Source organism: Tinamus guttatus, unplaced genomic scaffold, assembly GCF_059628265.1.
Source record: "Tinamus guttatus ecotype Peru unplaced genomic scaffold, ASM5962826v1 Tinamus_guttatus_pri_ptg000087l, whole genome shotgun sequence".
In the NCBI taxonomy this organism is placed as follows: Eukaryota; Metazoa; Chordata; class Aves; order Tinamiformes; family Tinamidae; genus Tinamus; species Tinamus guttatus.
The window spans coordinates 1,635,361-1,653,634 of NW_028288621.1; the positions used below are offsets into that span (position 1 = coordinate 1,635,361).

The 18,274-nt window shown below is 48.9% G+C and overlaps 1 protein-coding gene across 1 annotated transcript; it reads left to right on the plus strand.

Annotated features, from left to right (window-relative positions):
• Window positions 1-211: 211 nt before the first annotated feature.
• Window positions 212-17,899, plus strand: LOC148595558 (ras GTPase-activating protein nGAP-like). Its single transcript, XM_088520391.1, is given in 13 exon segments — window positions 212-392; window positions 1,162-1,268; window positions 2,682-2,791; window positions 6,329-6,482; window positions 7,667-7,765; window positions 8,075-8,512; window positions 8,514-8,627; window positions 10,524-10,668; window positions 11,874-12,018; window positions 12,880-13,116; window positions 13,708-13,909; window positions 16,394-16,593; window positions 17,239-17,899. Coding segments are annotated over 13 exon segments (2,793 nt in total).
• The last annotated feature ends 375 nt before the right edge of the window (window positions 17,900-18,274 follow it).

The window sequence follows — 18,274 nt, forward strand, 5'->3', positions numbered from 1 at the left end:
AGCTGTAGTTTCAGCCTGTTGTTTGGAACCCTGGGAACCAGGGAATGGCCCTGCGTTTTGTGCAGCTCGGAACCGTTGTTGTCGTGATGTCACAAGGCGCCGCCAGTCTGCAGCGCCGCGCACCTGCGTGTCCCGCGGGTTCCCAGCGCGACCGGGCGCTTGTCTTCATGCTCCCGCCCGCTGCGCTGAGGAGCGCGACGCCGAGGGCGCGATGGGAGCTTCCCTGCAGCGCTGCATCGTGTGCTGCTGCTTGCCGTTCACGCTGCGTCCCCTGCGCCGGGGCCGTGTCTCGCGGCGCAGGAGGGTGCGACCGGAGCTTTATGCCAGCTCTGCATCCAGAGGTGCTGCTCGCGCTGCGTCCTGCGCGCCCGCGGCGGGGGAGTGGGGCTCGGGTACCCCTGTGCGGGCAGCGGCTCCCCGGGCTCAGCGGCGTCCCCGCAGCGGGCAGCCCCACAGCACCGTTATGGGGGTGAGCTGCTGCGGGGCACCACGGGGGCTCTTCAGCCCAAATCTGTCACGCTGCCCCAGACTAGTTTCAACTCCAGGCCTAATACTGCAGTTGCCCCCAGCTACTTAGCATTCATTCTCAAAGCTTGTAAGAAAGCTCAAAAACTGTCGGCACAGTCAGCATCTGCTTGGTAAACTACTCATAAGACTTGAAGACTTGTGGTTTCTTTTGCTCGTTATTTCCCTAATTAACAGGCAGCCTGGAGCCGCAGCGCCGCGCTGCAGGGCCGGCTTGCTTACCCGCCGCGATGCTCCATCTTGTCCTGCGGCGCCCGCGGGGGCTGCGTGTCCTGGCTCCAGCGCCATCCAAACCCCACGTGCCAGGGCATTGTGGGTAACGCCATCCCTGAAGAAAGCTTATAATAATATAAAGTTTTTGGAATAGTAGCGAACAAACAGCAATCAAATCATAAATACCAGCGGGTATTGATCTGCACCAGTGTTTTTTTTTTATTTTAACTGCTTACTGCCTATGAGCAAGTGGGATTCATAGCCTTGAGTCTCTGAGCGGAAATGCCATTGTAATTTAGCGAATAAATCAGAGATGGAGGAATTGGGCAGTGTTTTAATGCACTCAAAACTGTGCCGGGGCGCCCGCGTGGTGCAGCGCAGAGCCCTCCTGCGCCCACTCACCTCCCTCCTCTTCTCTCTCAGAGGTCCCGGCAGAGAGGTCTCCTTGCAGACAGAGCATCTCGGGGACCAGCACGTCGGAGAAGACCAACTCCGTGGATGCGGCGAACACGTCTCCTTTCAAAGTGCCGGTGAGTCCCGCTTTCCTGCAGGGGAGCAAATTTTCCCATCGAACTGGAGGTGGAGGTTGAAATACCATAACATATAAACAGGCTCTGAGAGGGAAGGGTATTTACTTAGTATTTCCATTTTTTCAGGTGGTTTTGGTACCTGCTGCTGTATATTACGGGTAATATTTCTGGTAGATCTGTAGTTTGCTTATTTCTCCTGGATGGATCTAAGGCTGCAAATAGTGACACGTCAGCATTAACGTGGGCAGCAACCTATATAAATACTTCTGAAGTTGCTGCCAGGGTTTGCATTCTATATTCAATTTTTGGCTAGGAGAAAAGTTCCTCTAGGTTGGTGATGGCATGTTATTTTTGCTGAGCCTGTAATGTTCTTAATGAAGGGGGTAAAGGAAGGGGCACCCACGGCGGCTCCGTGCAGCTGCTCTGCGGAGGGGGAGAGCTGATTCCGCCCCTCAAGTGCTGCTGAATCCTACTGGATTAAGGAGCTCTCTGTTTGCTCGGATCACGCTGAGGAACGCGCGCACGTGTGCCTGCAAGCCCTGGAAGAATCTGATGCAATATGGTTTAAAATGCGTGTTGTCTTCCAAGCCCCGCGCGGGGCTGTGGCGCAGGGTGGAGCGATGCCTGCTGGAAACAGCCGTGACTTCCCCGCGCGCGGAGGTGCCTGGCGCTGCCCGTCAGCAGCTGGAGCTGCAGCGGCGCTGCCAGGGGAACACGTGGCTCCCTGTCCTCGTGGCCCTGCGGAGCGCGGGCTCGGAGGAGGAGGTGCAGGCGGTGGTACCAGCAGCCCAGCAGCAGTTGTTTAGAAGGCAGGTTAGCTGGACATGTAATATGTTTAGGTCCTGGGTAGATTTGGGATTGAGTTTTGCTTCAAAACAGCACCTGGACAAGTATCTGAAGTCACTAATACTGAAATCTTCAGAGATTTTCAAGTCTGGATAGTGAGAGTTTTGAAACTGCCTGTTTTTTGGTAAGGCTTGTTGTATCCCAGTCCAAAAAGAGAGCTTGGATGCAATGGACACAAGGCATCTTCTAATCTTAATCCAAGAACTAAAAACATGGTGTGTGGAGGGGAGCATAGGGTCAAATACTGAGTACCCAAGACTACTGCTTGCTAATAGCGGAGGGGGGTTGTTTGTTTAATTTTTGAGTCTTTTGAGTAGTAATTGGAGTTCACTGAAGTTCACCTGTAACACGAGCAGTGCCGCTTGTTGCAATTCAAAGCTGTCACGCAGGGGAACGGTCATCAACAATCCTGTCCTGCCCCTCTTTCTGTTCTGGGAATCCCAATACAGCAGATCCCTCACAGCGGTCAGTGGGAATCACTGAGTGTGGATGCAGTGACACTGCCCTGATTGATTTGTTCCCGGCACAAGAGGTTCCCTGCTTCACTGCTGTGACTTCTCATTTTAGGGCCTCTTCAGTAAACGTCTGAAAGGCTCCATGAAGAGGACAAAGAGCCAGTCAAAACTGGACAGGAACACGAGTTTCCGTCTCCCTACTCTGCACAACGCCGATGACAGGTAAGGGTCAGAGCATCTCCCATGTGATGTCACCCACAGAGTGCACCTACAGCGTGAGTATTGCTGAGCACAAGCCCAGAGAGGTAAGTGAGGGAAGGATTTTATTGCCAGCTGTCAGATGGGTGTGTTTGGGACTGACTGATATGTTAGAATATGCGAGGCAGCACCAACACAAGGCTGAAACCTTTAACTACTCTTAACAGTTGACAAAAAAGGTCAGGTTAAGCATCTGCAGTCAAATACCTTTTTCATCTTCAGCATCCCTGCAAGTAAACACTGGGCCTTAGATTTCATGATAGAAAACCACTGGATCGGGTGGTTTTAGTGCCCCTTGCCTGCACGCAGTTGCCCCGGGGCTGCTGGTGCAGGCAGGTCGGAGTGAGCAGCCCTGGCCAGCCCCGAGGACGCGCGGTGCCGCTCCGGCACGCGAAGGGGCCTGGCTAAGGCCGTAGTTGTGTATCTGCTGCAGGGTGGAGTCCTACAGTGAACAGAGCATCTATTTCTCAGAAAATGAGAGAACTCAATAAGGAACTTAATTCTATCCATCTAAGAGCTCCTTGCGGTAAATTCTTGCTTGTGTCTCTTTTGCTGGAACTTTGGGCTGGAAATGGATTATATAAGAGGCAGGTAAAAGCTGCTTTTTCCTAACTATTTGTAAAGTCTCTTAATTGTCTTCATTAAGCCTTACAGTGCATTTTATTCCACAGTAGCTCAGCAGGAGTATCAGACAGAGTGAAAAATAGGTTGCCCTGTACTTAAGAGCTCTCTCCCCTTTTGCTGTTTAGTGCATTTTTGCTTCTCCCTTAGCTGAGCAGAATTCATTAGCTGAACCTGTCGTGCTGTGCCATTTCAATCGATGATTCTGTCTTCTCCATCTGAAAGGCAGTGCCATAAAATCGTGGAGATGGCTGTGGGTGTTGGAGGTCTTGTTGACGTGAGGAGCTGGGGAGCGGACGGCTGCTGCTCGCCGATGGTGGATGATGCTGTCCCTTTAGTCGTGGCAATGTCATGCGGTCCGTTTGGAGTGAAGTTTTGTTATAAACCCCTATTTTCAGGAAGCTGCAACTTGGCTGTATGAAACAGTGTGGTGAGCATAACCATATTAAAGAAGGTTACCCTGTGGTAAAGTACTTTTTGCTTTTAGTGACTTCTGTCGCCAGCTTTCTTTGAAGTTCTGTGATGCAAAAATCTCTGCCATAAATAATGTAAAGACATAAGTGTTTCCATAACATGCCACTCCTGGTAAATGTGGGCTGATGAGGCATCCTCTTCCAGTGGAAATGATACTATTTTAGGAAGGTCAATAAGCATTATTTACAATGAGTCGCTATGACTTTGCTTTGATGCATGATCTGCTCCACAACAAAGCCCTCTCCTCTCTTCAAAAATGGATCTTCCTCTACTGCCTGCCAGCGTGGGCATGAATTGTCAGCTAGACCTGAGTGGCACGTGGGTTTTCTCCAGTTGTGTGTGAAGCATAAAACTCCATCCACGGGGGCTGGCACGGCACGGCACTGCTCTGTTCCCTTTGCCCTCCAAGTCTCCTGTGCACGGATTTAAAAACAAGGATCCAAGAGGCAAATGAACAGGGTGGCAGGGCCCGACACTGGGATTTGGGAAGGAGCGACCTGGAAAGCCAGCGGTGCAGAGAACCCTGGATAAGGACAAGTGTCCACGTGATCCTCCTCCTTTCGGCCATGTGTCCGCCGAAGCAAGCGGAGGGCACGCAGCGTGGAAAAGGAACATCCTCGGAGAACAACAGAGCAGGAAGAAGCCGAGAGGAGCTTTCTTTGGAGAGAGACCTTTGTGCGAATGAGCAGCACGGCTCAAAAGCATGAGCCCTGTGCCAGGCTTGACTGCTGGGTTGGTGAAACCTCGTGCTGCAGGATCGTGAGGGTCAAGAGCACTGATGAGTCCTGCTTGGAGAAGGGAAGTGTCTAGGCACTGCTCGACCTCATAGGTACCTTCTGTTGGAAAGCCTGAGGCTTCATAGAGTTCTGTTCCCGCTGGTTGGCCACGCAGGCAGCTGCATGTAGGGTGCTGAAAGGTTGTAGTTAAGTCTACTGCTTTTTGAAGGATGCTTCATCAATCAAACCACAAGGGAAACTCGGTTCCATCATAAAGATAAACTTGAAAATAGTTTCTTCTCTCCCCACCACCGCCTGCCACTACCCCAAAGTGTCAGTGTTTATCTCAGAGCACCTGCAAAATGCAATTGGTGGATCCAATAGCAAGAAAAACAACTCTGAAGTCATGTGGGAATGAAGCTCTTAAGATGAAGAAGAGATTAGGATGCTGGGAGGAGAAGGGCTGGAGGGAAGAGGCGTCCAACAAGATCTCATCTGTGTTTTGAACTATGCTGCTCTTTGGACGTTTTTCCAACAGCAAAGTCAGCTCCAATTTTTTGGGTGCAAAAGAAGGTAGCATAAAGTAGCTGAGTCTGTGTAATTATTTGGAATTCATAGGAGGGAATGGCCATTTCCTCCCCATTTCCTCCTCTCGCTGCCCCTGTTTGTTTCTCCTTGCAGGGCAGTAGGAACATCCCTATCCTGCCCCGTGAATCAGCCCTTTCCCGTTTTAAGCAGGTAGTGCTCGGTGGCACCATGGTGCTGTGCAGGCTTCCAGGGCCAGGGTGACTGATAACATCTACCTTTTCTTGCTCTGACAAACACGGAGCCCTGCCTTCAAAGAAACTGTTGTGTAGCTTTTTAAAGCAAAGCCCTGTGAGGTTGAGAAGGAAATCGAGGCTGTCCTCATGTTGTTTTTCGCATGCTGCTGGGGCAAAATTCAGTTCACCTGTAGTTTGTTTTCGGAAGTGAAAGCATTAGTTTAGGCCTAAAAGTATTGTGTCTTTATTGTAGCTTATCAGCTCGGTGTTGGCCCTGGGGAAGAAGGGCCTAAGGTAAAGATGCCATCACCTGTTTACTGGGCTGTTGACAGCAGAGCTTCCTACTGCACACAAATGTCACCGTAAAATCGAACTGGGAGAATACAGAAAAATTTTCAGTGCCTTGGGTAGTTGGTTCCAAAATGCCTGGAGGAGGGAGGGGTATTTCTAGGGACAAAGAGGAGCCTGCACTGGTAACAGTGTCGTGGAGGTGACCCTGCCCAAGCCAAGGGACGCAGGAGCTGGTCAGCTAAAAGAGAGAAGAGCCACAGGTGTCGGGCTAGGGGCTAAAGGTGAGTAGTGGAGACATGGGGAGGAAGAAAAGGGGAAGCATTAATTGCAAAACTTCAGTATAGCTGAACGACTTGAGCGCCATAAAGTGGGAAATAATTGTGTTTGACTTTAGGTCAAAGACTCTATATCTTAAGAAAAAAAATTGTATCTTGCAGGGGGTATTCTTGCTCTAACAAGAGCAGCTACCATTCTGCGTTGGTTTAGAGATGTAGAGATGTAAGTGTGCTTTTTGCTGTTAGCAAACATTTCCCTAGTTGAAGAAACACCAGCAAGTCGTAGCTTTCTGCAGGATGCTGCCACATCTCTTAGAAATGGTCAGAAAAATAATGTTTCCGTTCCCCATTGTTGTTCTTCAGGTCACGTGGATTGCCAAAGCTGAAAGAGTCCCGTTCCCATGCGTCTTTACTGAGCCCGGGCAGCGCGGTGGAGACCTTGGATCTTGGGGCAGAAGAAAAAGTCTTTGTCAAACCACTTCACAGCAGCATCCTTGGTCAAGACTTCTGCTTTGAGGTGAGCACTTTCCATACACCCAGCAGATTATATGCTGTCAGTCAGTTTGAGTACTTATGTATTAGAGCATGCTGGCCTGTGATGAGGCAGCTGGAGAGCAAACTGGGAACACATGTTCTCCTGAGGTCTGCCGAATTGGCATGAGATCCCCAAGTCCTGATGACTTCAGCCAGTCAGCAAAGAGAAAACATTCTCAATTACTGCATCTTCTAATTGAACTTCTCTTACCTTGGGAAATCTCTAGGCATTTGTAGTCAGCACACGTATGTACGCCCTAAGCGTAGCTATTGCTTGTAAGCTGGATTTTCCTCCTGTCACCTAAATTCACTTGAAAATATACCATAACTGAGAAATGTCATTTCCAGTGTGAAGCATCTTGCAGCAGCTCAGCCCCTTCCCAGGTTGCTTGAGGAGAAGCTTCGGCAGCTGAGCACATTTCCATTGCACCGGGCAGCGGGGAGCAAAGCTCTTCTTTGCTTTTCAACGCGGGCTGCCTCCAGAACAGGCTGTTTGTGCTCCCACGGTCATTTCCCTGCAAGGGCAGCACCAAGCTGGATGCGCCCAAGGCCGTCGCGAGCGGCTGTGGCAGGGGAGAGTCAATGTGGCTTCAGCTGAGTCCTTTGCATGTGTCTAAAGCTCTGCAGTACAACCTGGAAGCGGCCCTGGCAGAAAGCCAGTGGGTAGCAGGCTCTTCTCTGAGCCTCGGCCAGGAGCTGTTCCCGCTCACTTGGCATTAGCTCCCTGAAGTCACCATTTCCAGGGAGTTTTGCCTTGTGCCAACACACTGCTAGTTCTGTCCTTCCGCTGTTCGTGACCAAATCATCTGGTCCCTGGGATTTTCTGGGGAAAACTGCAAGCGTTTCATAGCTATGGATCAATTAACAAGTGTAAAAAATAATTGACTGACTGATTATAGCCTTTGTAAGATGCTTAAGAGTCTTTTAAGAGGAACCTTTGGCCCTTCCTATGTTTCCTTTTATTTATTAATGTGAACTGACTTTTTTTTTTCTCTGTTTTCTGTGAGCCTCTCCATCTCTGCTTTCTGGGTTCTTCTAATGCTTTCCTGCCTTTTTCATATTTACTCCCTGTTTCTCAAACATTCCTAGTTGTCATCTTTACTTTTTGCAGGATTGTCCATGTCTTCTGGACTTGCTTGATCTCAGCTGATCACTTATATATTGCAGGTAACCTGCTCCACTGGCAGTAAATGTTTCAGCTGTTCCTCAGCAGCAGAGAGAGACAAGTGGATGGAAAACATACGCAGAGCAGTGCAGCCAAATAAGGTAATGGAAATTGCAGAAATAAAGAAGCAAAGGATGTGGAGCTCCAGGGCTTAATGGGCAGTACAGCACTGGCAAAAGGAAAAGGGATTTCAGAGATGGGTGAAAGGAAGTCGGGTTTTCCATGGGTAAACATGTGGTAGGTCAGCTCTGGAGCTGGCATGCTGCCTCCCTGGGAGCTTTCTGAGAAGAAGAATGTTCTAGACCCTATCTTGGACATGCAGAAGACAGCAAGTTGCTTCTGCTTTAGGAGAAAATATGTTCAATTTCCTAGAGATTCTGAATCAAAGCTGAGATATTTCTTCCATGCAGGACAACTGCTGTCGAGCTGAGAATGTGCTTCGTCTTTGGATCATGGAGGCAAAGGACCTGACCCCTAAGAAAAAGTACTTCTGTGAGCTGTGCCTTGATGACACTCTCTTTGCCCGCACCACCAGCAAAACAAAAGCTGACAACATTTTCTGGGGAGAGCACTTTGACTTCTACAGCCTCCCGCCTCTTCAAAGCGTCGCAGTTCACATCTACAAGGATGCAGAGAATAAGAAGAAGGACAAGAACAACTATGTGGGCTTGCTCAACATTCCCGTGGCCAGCGTAACTGGTCACCAGTTTATGGAAAAATGGTACCCAGTGAGCACACCTACACCCAAGAAAGGGAAAGCAGGGAGACCTTCCATTCGGATCAAGTCCCATTACCAGACCATAACCATCTTGCCCATGGAGCAATACAAAGAATTTGCAGAATTTGTTAACCAGCAACTACACTACGCTGTGCTCTGTGCTCGAACCAGTGATCAGCATCAGGAAAAAGGAGGAGATGGCTGGTGCTTTGGTGCACATCCTGGAGAGCACAGGGAGAGCAAAGGTAAGAGCAGGCGGCCCCTGTCCAAGTGACTCCCTTTTGCTGCTCGCAGTGGGTGTCTCTGGGGCTGCAGAAAGTAGGAAGCCTGGGCTGGCCTGACCGCACACAGCAGCAGAAGGTGCCTGTGGCATTTCTGGATACAGGATCGAAAGCTAGGAAAAGGGTCTAGAAAATTCCTTTGAGGACTTGGGCAAATGCATGTGGATGGGTGTCTTACCAACAAGCCAGTGCCCTGGTTGATGCCAAGATTGAAGATACTCTGTGCCAAGTGAAGAGGAGGAATTGGAGGGACCATCCAACCTTATGTTACTCTGAGCATTGGGACTGTTCTGAGCACCTGAGTGTTTAGGAATTTTAAGAGAGAAATAAGCTAGAAAGTAACTTCCAGAAATGCCTCTGATGCCTGAACTGCCATTGTTGGCTCAGGCTGAATCAGTTAATCACTTCCAGCCTTGATTTGGTCAGGGTTTGAATGGCTTTTACAGAAGCTGTGCCCAGTTAGTGTTGATCCCCGCTGCCCCAGGGATGTTATCAGGACTTCTCTGTGCACACTGGAAAAAAGTGCGTGAAAATGTCCTGTAGGGCTTAGACAATTTTGAGAAGTATTAAAAGGCATCGATTTACCTGGCTGCTCCTGCCAAGCTGGGTGTGTGAGAGGGGTGCCTAGCTGTAGCCGGCAGAGTGAGTTACGCGCCCCCAAACACAAGTGTGAGGGTTTGAGATGTGGAAGAGCAGCCGTCGGCAGCATCCAGGTGACAGCCCCACTCAGCTGCTGTGAAACAGCCTCTCGTGTGCCCGTAGTCGTGTACCCTGCCCGCCTTGATGTGCCCCTCTGAAGGGGGCTCTCTCGATAAGAGCTTGTTCCTCACCGTGCTGTTTCTCGGATCCAGGGAAGTTCCTAGCTGGGATAACTCCTCTAGGATGGTACTAAAATGCTTTTGGAAAGCAGCCCTTGGATTCCTGCAGCGCTAGCTGCAAGGAGTAGGCACGTTAATGTGATCAGTTTGTCTTTGCAGTGCTACAGTATTTTTGAAGGTCTCTTTTCCAGACACATTGAGAAGTCTGGGCTGCCACAACCTACAGCTACCAAGGTACCTTTGCAGCTCATGCTGTGGTGGTGCTGCTAGAGCTGCATGGCCCCAGCCTGCACCATGTGAAAATATTTCTGTCAAATTTCATCAGAAAGCAATAGCTAATTTGTTCTGAATATTTGCCCTAGTTTGTTCTGAATATTTTGTACTGATACATTAGTTTTGTGTAATCAGTAGGGCTAGGATGCCTCGCTGCAGTGCTCTTTGGAGGACATTAATGTTTGGAGCAGCACTAGCAAGTCACAGTTATCATTTAGTCCTAATTTAGGATCGTGGGTATTTTTTTCTTTTGAAAAGTAAAAAACCTTGGACAAAAATACAGCTCCTGTCCTGGAGATTCGTTAAGTACTGAGTGTTTCTTGTGATGTGCCGAGTGTCCTTGGCTCATAAGCACTTATCACTTGAGGAAAGAAATATTGCTATAGGACTAAGCCCTATATTAAGTGGTTTTTCACGGTGATGAAACTCGATTGTTATTTCCATGCATGTAGATCCACAGCAAGTATGCCAACGTTTTGTTCCAAGTCCAGAGCTGTTTTCATTTTGTGAATTAAGTTGTTGTAAGCTGTTCTTCTTAATTAAATTTTGCTGAGCTGCAAGAATTGATTCCTAACTTCCATCTTGGGTTTTTAAATGTATAGTTTGTCTGTGTTCAGCATGAAAAGCAGTCCTTGGCACCCCATGTCCAAAGCTAGACAGTTATTTCAGTGATCCTCTTGCTCCTGTGTTTATCCTTCCTCCTTGGCTTCTGCCTAGCGTGACTGAGTCCAGTTAGAATAACCTCTGCCCATGTTACTTTTTTCTTCAGGACTTCTTGACAGATTTGGTGATGTCTGAGATAGATCGTTGTGGGGAGCACGATGTCTTGATCTTCAGGGAGAACACACTTGCTACCAAAGCTGTTGAGGAATACCTAAAATTGGTAGGGCAAAAGTATCTTCACGATGCACTAGGTAAGAAAGTGCCAACCTGTCTTTTTTTTTTTTTTTTTTTTTTTTTTTTTTTTTTTTGGTATTGCAAGGGCTAATCCAGTTGCAGAGAACAATAAGTCAAGGAACTGGATTGGACTCTGTGTGCTGGGATCTGGGAGGTGACCCATCCAAGGACCACGGCTGTAGTGGTGAAGCCGGAATGAAAATTAATGACTTTTATCCCGTGGTCTAGAACATTGGTGCTGAGTGATAAGACTGTAAATCACAAGTGTTGGAGATGGAAATACGGCGTCAGTCGTGCAGCCTGTCTGGTGCCCAGGGCAAGGCTGCTCGTGACAATATATCCCTCTCATTCTTCATCACGTGCTGTGTCGCTAGGCAGTTCACTCCGATGCCGTGCTCTTTGAAAGAGTTAGTGACATTACGTTGGTGTGAGCTGTTTATTTTATCTGCGAGAGCGTCTCAATACACGATTAATACAGAGCCTCGTGGACCACAAGGAATGTCTTTCAAAGACATTTAAGGGAAAAAAATAACCCAGGAAGCAGCAGTTAAAGCAGAGCTCACCCACAGAAGTGATGCTGACAGTTTAGCAAGTAAGTGATCTAGATGGCCTCAGCAGGAAGTTTTTGGACCCAAGCAAAGCAGTTTAAGAAAATGTGGCAGCTGATTTCCTTGCAAGAACACTGCTGGCTTTAGTTTAGACAGGCTTGGTGGTTGGTTAAGGCTTTTTAAGAAAACAGAGGTCGAAAAGCAATACCCCTTTGCACGAACAAGCCTTGGGGTGTTAGCTCGGAGCTGGCAAGGTCATGGCAGGAGGTGAACTCAGAAGACACTGAATTATTAAACAAATGAGTGAAGGTTTTGTCTGGTGAACAGCAGCAGTTTAAAAACATTTCTTAGCATATGTCCAAAAAAAAGAAAAAAGGTGAATGATGCATTTAAATATATTAAGCAAGAGAAACCTCATCCTTTAGGACGAGTTCAGAGATAATAAAAATAAACGTCACTGTCAAGTGCATTTCCTGGGGAAGGCCTGAGGACAAGTAGCAAAGCCTCATTCCTCTGGGAGAGCCGGAGGAGCCAGGCCACCAAGGTCTGGTGTCTGGAGGCCGTGTCGCAAGGCAGCAAGGTTGCTCCAGAAAGGCACCAGCAAGATTGAAAGGTGCATCAGGGAGGCTGTTTCTATAGTGACTGTGGTCTGTCATCCTCTTCCCTGTGTCCAGGAGAGTTCATCAAAGCTCTGTATGAGTCAGATGAAAACTGCGAAGTGGATCCCGGCAAGTGCTCACCCAGTGAATTAGCAGACCATCAGAGCAACCTGAAAAAGTGCTGCGAGCTGGCCTTCTGCAAGATCATCAATTCCTACTGGTGAGGTGCTCTCTCCTCCTTCTCCCTGACAGCTCTTTGAGTGGAAGGTGTGAATTCCTCTTCTGAGGATGTGAAGCCAGCAGTCGTGCTAGGAAGTAGCCGTCTATCTTCTGAGACTGCCTTGTTTCCTTTTCTCACTGCCTTATTATCTGGGGCACAATATCGTGGGTGACTTTTCTGCCTAAACCAGGGGGTTCCAGCAGGAGCTTCTGCTGAAATCCTCTACAGGGGACAGATAGTGAGTTGTGCCTGAACAAGGAGGGAGTTAAGGGAAAAGACAGCTTAGCGGGAGCTCGGAATAAAAAGTGGGTTTGGTATGTATAGACAACTCTTTCTCAGCCCCTTTAGAATGGTAAAACCAAAAAGTGTGAGAAATCCCACTGGCCGAAAGATTTTTATTAATCTCTGCTAGTGAGTGTCCTTGGAAAAAAAATGTCCTTTCTGCTTCAGGGCAAAGTATATGCAAAGCAGTGGAAGAGCTGCACAAGCAACATACAAATTTCAATTATAGTTCATATAGAGTTACATAGTTCATTTTGATCCAGTTTGTTTTAAATATCTGGAGCACTCTGTTCCAGTGTGGTCGTGGTGGTTTTCAGTCTGCACATCGGTGGGTCTGAAAACAGCTTCATTTCACATGTTTGAACAAGGGATAATTTAACCAGTACTTAAGAATCACCAGATTAAATGGTGGTCTAAGAATAGATGTCTAATGACATTTTCTGGCCTAGAGAGGTGGAGTGGAAAATATGAGTCAAGGATGATTTCTCACAGTTAATTATTTCAAGCGATTGGTCACCATTTTGACTTTCTGCCTGTCATTGCCCACACGGTTTTGTGTCTCTGCTTGCTGTTTTTCAGCGTGTTCCCTCGGGAGCTGAAGGAGGTGTTTGCATCGTGGAAGCAGCAGTGCCTGAGCAGGGGCAAGGAGGACATCAGCGAGCGCCTGATCAGCGCCTCACTCTTCCTGCGCTTCCTGAGTCCTGCTATCATGTCCCCCAGCCTCTTCAACCTCATGCAGGAGTATCCTGATGACCAGACATCCCGCACTCTCACTCTTATTGCTAAAGTGATTCAGAATCTGGCCAATTTTGCTAAGTAGGTGGTGGTGATGACCTCGAAATCTCTGCTTCTAGGGGTGCAAATCAGGTCAAGTAAGGAGAGCCCTGCTTAGTGGTCACTTTTGCAGACTGCTGATTCTTGGGAAGAGCTGCACTGAATTCAGTAGAGGAACACAGGAGAAAAGCAAGAAGAGGTTAATGGATTAGCATGCCTGTATGTGCCTGTTTTATGCTATTTAAAAGAAAAAAAAAAAAAAAAAGTGCTGTTCCTGCCAAGGATCATGTTTTTTTTCCCCTTCCACCTCCCAGGTTCCCAGCTGAATGTAGGTCCAGGGGCACTTCTCCGTTAGGGAAAGGGATGCAGGGAAGGTGCTGGAGAGAAAACAAGTCTGTGGGAGGGAAGAGATGTTACCAACCCCCTTGTTGACAGTATGAGTGGCGAGTTACTAGTATTTAACCAAATCAAGAAAACAGGGAATCTCTTAAATTGCCCATTTTCTCCCCTTCCCAGACACCTTTTCAGAAAGGCAAGTCAAAAGATAACCATGAAGTGTTTTCAGACAGTTATTTTACCCTTGTGCTTTTTTGTGGTGGTTGTTGACTGAGTTTTCCCTCCCCTTTCTTGCAGGTTTGGTAACAAGGAAGAGTACATGGCCTTCATGAATGGCTTTCTGGAACATGAGTGGGGAGGAATGAAGCATTTTCTCCTCAAGATTTCTGATCCAGACACCATCTCAAACATGCCCAGGTTTGAGGGCTACATCGACGTGGGCAGAGAGCTCTCTGTTCTGCATTCCCTCTTGTGTGAGGTTGTTTCCCAGCTTGATGAGGTAAAGTGGAGCGGAGGCCTGGGAGGGCGAACGCGGCGATTGTAGCGTAGCGACCGTAAACACGAGGAGACATCAGGGGAGCAGCCGGAGCCGCGCTGGGGAGAGAGTGCCCAGCGGCTGGGGAGAGGAATGTGCGATAGGGCCATTGCCCAACGGTTCCCTCGCGCTCCCGCTGCGGCCCCGCCAGCTCCGGGAGTCCCCGGGGCGGCTGCTGGGGGCAGCTGGGCCTCGCTGCTGGTGCAGACACCCAAATCAGGTAGAGAGGGCAGCACTCGAGTGCTTGGCTGGGAAATGGAAATGTTGGGGGGAGGCTCTTTTGGATGCAAGTTGAGGCACCTGGCTGGACCCTCCCCTGCCCACCTTGGGTTGAAGTCATGTCCTGGCCAGGCAGAATTGCTCTCCTGGAAGACCAGGGCCAAACCCGCTGAGATTCGTCCATTTCTGTGACGTTTGCATTAGCTTTTAGCTTAGAGGGGCCCTTGCCAGAGCTGCACTCCTTCCTTGCCACGGGAGACGCTCGGCTGCAGCTCTGAGCACTGGGACAATTGAACTGCACAAGAGCAGAGTCTGGGTTGTTCTTCCCCAGCTACATTCCCTGCAAGACCCCAGATCATTAAAACCTTGTTAACAAGTAAAGCTGACGAGTCAGAGAAGCTGAGCTCCATGTCAGCTTTTTTTTTTTTTTTTTTTTTTCCTGAAAGTACTTAAAACTGTTCCATATTTGCACTTTTGGAGCTGCATAATTTTGTCTGTATTCCGTGCCTTTTGCAACTGGAGAGCTGAGGTGACTTGCAATGTGTTGCTAATGATTTTTGTTGCTAGAATGGTCTGCCAAGATACTGATTTGTTGGATATTTCTTTTCTCACAGCGCATTATTTAAAAGAAGGCACTGAGCTTTGTGCGTCAGAGTAAATCTAAATGTCCTTGACTCAGAAGGATAATGTATATTAATCTCAGTTAATCTTAGGCTGATAACAGTTTGTGGTCTTGTTTTTCTGTTTTCGTCATACATGCACAGAGTTTGCACTCATAGTGTCAAGGCAATAAAACCTTTGTTATAAAGACAGCTCAGCAAGCTCAGAAAAACAGGCAAAGGGAGCATGTAAAAGACCAGTTCCACCATTTCCATAAGTCGGGGTAAATCCGTCAGTGCCATGAACTGTGCCACCTTCCTCCAGCTGCTCAGGCCATCAGGTCAAGGGAAACCCAGTTTCTGCAGGGCAAATGGGTACTGCTCTCCAAATGAAAACGTCCTAAATGTCTCGGGCAGCTGGGAGGAGAAGGAGCCAGACGTAAAGCTTTAAAGCAGATGTGCTTTGTCCTTTCTGTAGGTTAGATGTATGGATCTATCCTAGCAGGCCCCTGGGAGCTGGCGTAGTGGATTGCTATAAAGAGAATTAAGGGATAAAGTTACACTGCAGTGCTGTTCTACTGTGGGTAGTGAGTGGGAATTGAGGAGACAAGTAACCTCACAGATCTTAATAGAGCAGGAGATGCTCTGTAAGAAAGCTTCTGTAAAGAAACCTCTCTCTGGAGTGACCAGATCCTTGCTCACGGGAAAAATAAGGACATCTTTGAAAAGAGGAATGTCTTTGAGGGAGTTTTATTGCAGCATTAAGTCTGTACCACTTTTGTCTCCTGCTTCGGGCACGAGAGCAAGCAGCACCGTGTAGCTGCTACAAGCAGTCTTGACCCAGAGAGGGCAAAAATAAAGAATCCAAAGGGGCAGCTTCCCCTTCGGGCTGCTGCCGTGCTCAGCCTGGCCAGCACCAGGCTAGGGCGGGATTAAACCTGAAGTCAAGCATTTAATCCCACCTTCCATGGCAGTGTTGGAATGAGGGTCGCTGGTGTTTTCATGCAGTTGCTTTTAAGAAGGGAGGAGCGCCTTAGTTTTTGATAACCGTTTGCTGCAGGAGACGGCATCAGCGTAGCATGCCAAGCCCAAAGCCTTCTGAAATGAAAACCTTCCTTTCCCCACCTCCCTCAACCCTCTCAAGTCTCTCATGACCCTCGAATGCCGCATCCCTTGTCTGTTGGCATGCATTTCTTTTACCACATGACTCCCTTTGCCTGGAAGGTTCCCTCCCACTAGCTGAATCTGTAGCCTTTAAACCCCCCTTACTGAGTAGATACTGTAGTTTTCACTTTGACCTCACCCAGCCTGGCTTTAGTTTGCTTTGCATGATAGTTTTGCATTGGAACAGCCACAGCTTGGTTTTGTTGAGCATGATTTTTTGTTTTGTTTTGGGGGATCAATCCTAAGTTCTTTTCTATTTCCCTTTCTTTCCTCAATGTCTGCTGCACCCCGTTGGTCTCCTCCATCCCTCTCGTCGCCGTGATTACGCTGCTCCGTAACACTGCCTCCTAGTCCAGGGACACCCGCACACAACCACCCACCCTCCTTCCTTCCACCTCCACCCCTCTGCCTCTGGGCATCGTTATCCAAAACCTGGCGGGTGTCACGGTGCTTGTTGTCCAATTAGGGTGAAAATTCCTTCCTACAGGCGACTGTGGCAAAGCTGGGACCTCTGCCTCGCATTCTCGTGGACATCACCAAGTCCCTGACCAACCCTACGCCCATACAACAGCAGCTGAGACGTTTCACTGAGCACAATTCTAGTCCCAGCATCAGTGGCAGTCTCCCCTCAGGCCTTCAGAAGATATTTGAGGACCCCACTGACAGGTTGGTCACGGCCGGAGCTGGAGGGGAGATGGGGGATGAGGAGGGTTCACTTCAGAGCGCCCAGGCAGTGGTGAATGCCTTATTGCTTGAACCTTCCCACACTGTAGGAGTGGTTCATGTGAAGCAAAAAGCTGGGAGGTGGCAGAAACACCAGAGATCTTGCACAGGGTGGCCTGTGCCAAGCTTCTGCACCGTCAGGTGTAGCTCCCATTGGAAATGCTGTCCCTCCAAGCTGCCTCGACTTACAGGAGCTTTCAGATAGCTCCTGCTGAATTTTCAGACACATGCAATAATATAGAGCTGGGGAAGGGTTAAATGGGGTCTGAAATGTTCCGAAGTCTTGCTGGGAAGAGAAGGCTGTAAGAGATGGGGGAATTGGTGGGAATGGTTTGCATTTCACCTGTGAAAAATAAATGTGAAGCACTTCTTGAATCAAGCCTAATGCTCAGAGGTAAGTGGTAATTAAGGAAGAGTGTGTTGTAACTTGAAACACTAAGAGCTCATAAAAGGAAATCTGGTTCCTTGAGTCTTTCAGAGCGAGGAAGTTGGTGGGGGGGTTAAATGAGGTAGAGAGGCTTCTCTGGGACAGATCTCGTGAGGATGCGGCTCATTTAAAAAATAACCAAATTCCTTTTTACTCCACAGTGACTTGCATAAGATGAAATCTCCAACACAGGAAAATGTAGATGGATATTTTAGAGGCAAGACCTTGCTATTGGCTCAGCAGGCATCTACCCAGAGCATGAGTTACTCGGATGAGGATGAAAGGGAGAGCATCCTGCCCAACGGCCGCAGCATCTCCCTCGTGAACCTGCAGGACCAGCACGTGGCCCACGGCGAGCACGCCGCGCTCATGAGCGAGGCACTGCTGCACCCGGCGGGCAGCCAGGTCTCCGTGGCCCAGGTGGCCACCATCAAGCAGCTGTGGGAGACACACAGCACACCCCAGAGCGCTCCCCAGGTGAGAAGGCCTCTGCGCCCAGCTTTGAACCGACAGGGCAGTCTCCAGCCCCTCTCCTTCCAGAGCCCAGTTTAGCACCTCAACAACCCTCCCGCGCCAATGCCGAAGACCTCGGTGGACTCCAGCCTGGAGAACTTGAGCACTGCCAGCTCCTGGAGCCGAAGCAGCAGCGAAGACTTCAAACTCAGCGGCCCCAGCAACAGCAGCCTGGAAGACTCCAGCAAGCGCAGCACGCAGAGCGAGGACTTGTCGCGGCGGCGCGCGGCACCCGACGGGCCCGTCCCCATCGCCCTGCCCTGCCAGAACAGCAGCAGCCAGGTGCAGATCCGCAGAACGGAGGCGTGAGAGTGCGTTTGTCCCATGGTGCTCATTTAAAATCAGAGCCACCTAAAAAGAGAAATGAATAAATACAAAATACCACTGGGTAAACTGCTGTCTGTTGTTTTCTCTGGATTTACTGGAGCACTCGCTCCTGCTTCCCTCACAGAGATCGGTTTGTTCCTCCCTCACCCTCACCCCGCAGACACGTCTCAGTGTGTGCCAAGCCGAGCGGCTGCAGTGTTTTGGGAGACAAGTCGTGTATCCTATTTAAATACTGAGATCATAGTGGATTCTTCTAGCTAAGAATGCTATCAGCTTCTTTATATGCACTAATTACTAGCCCCCCCCCTTTTTTTTTTTTGAATTCTGCATATAAACGAGGACTTTATTTCACCCAAG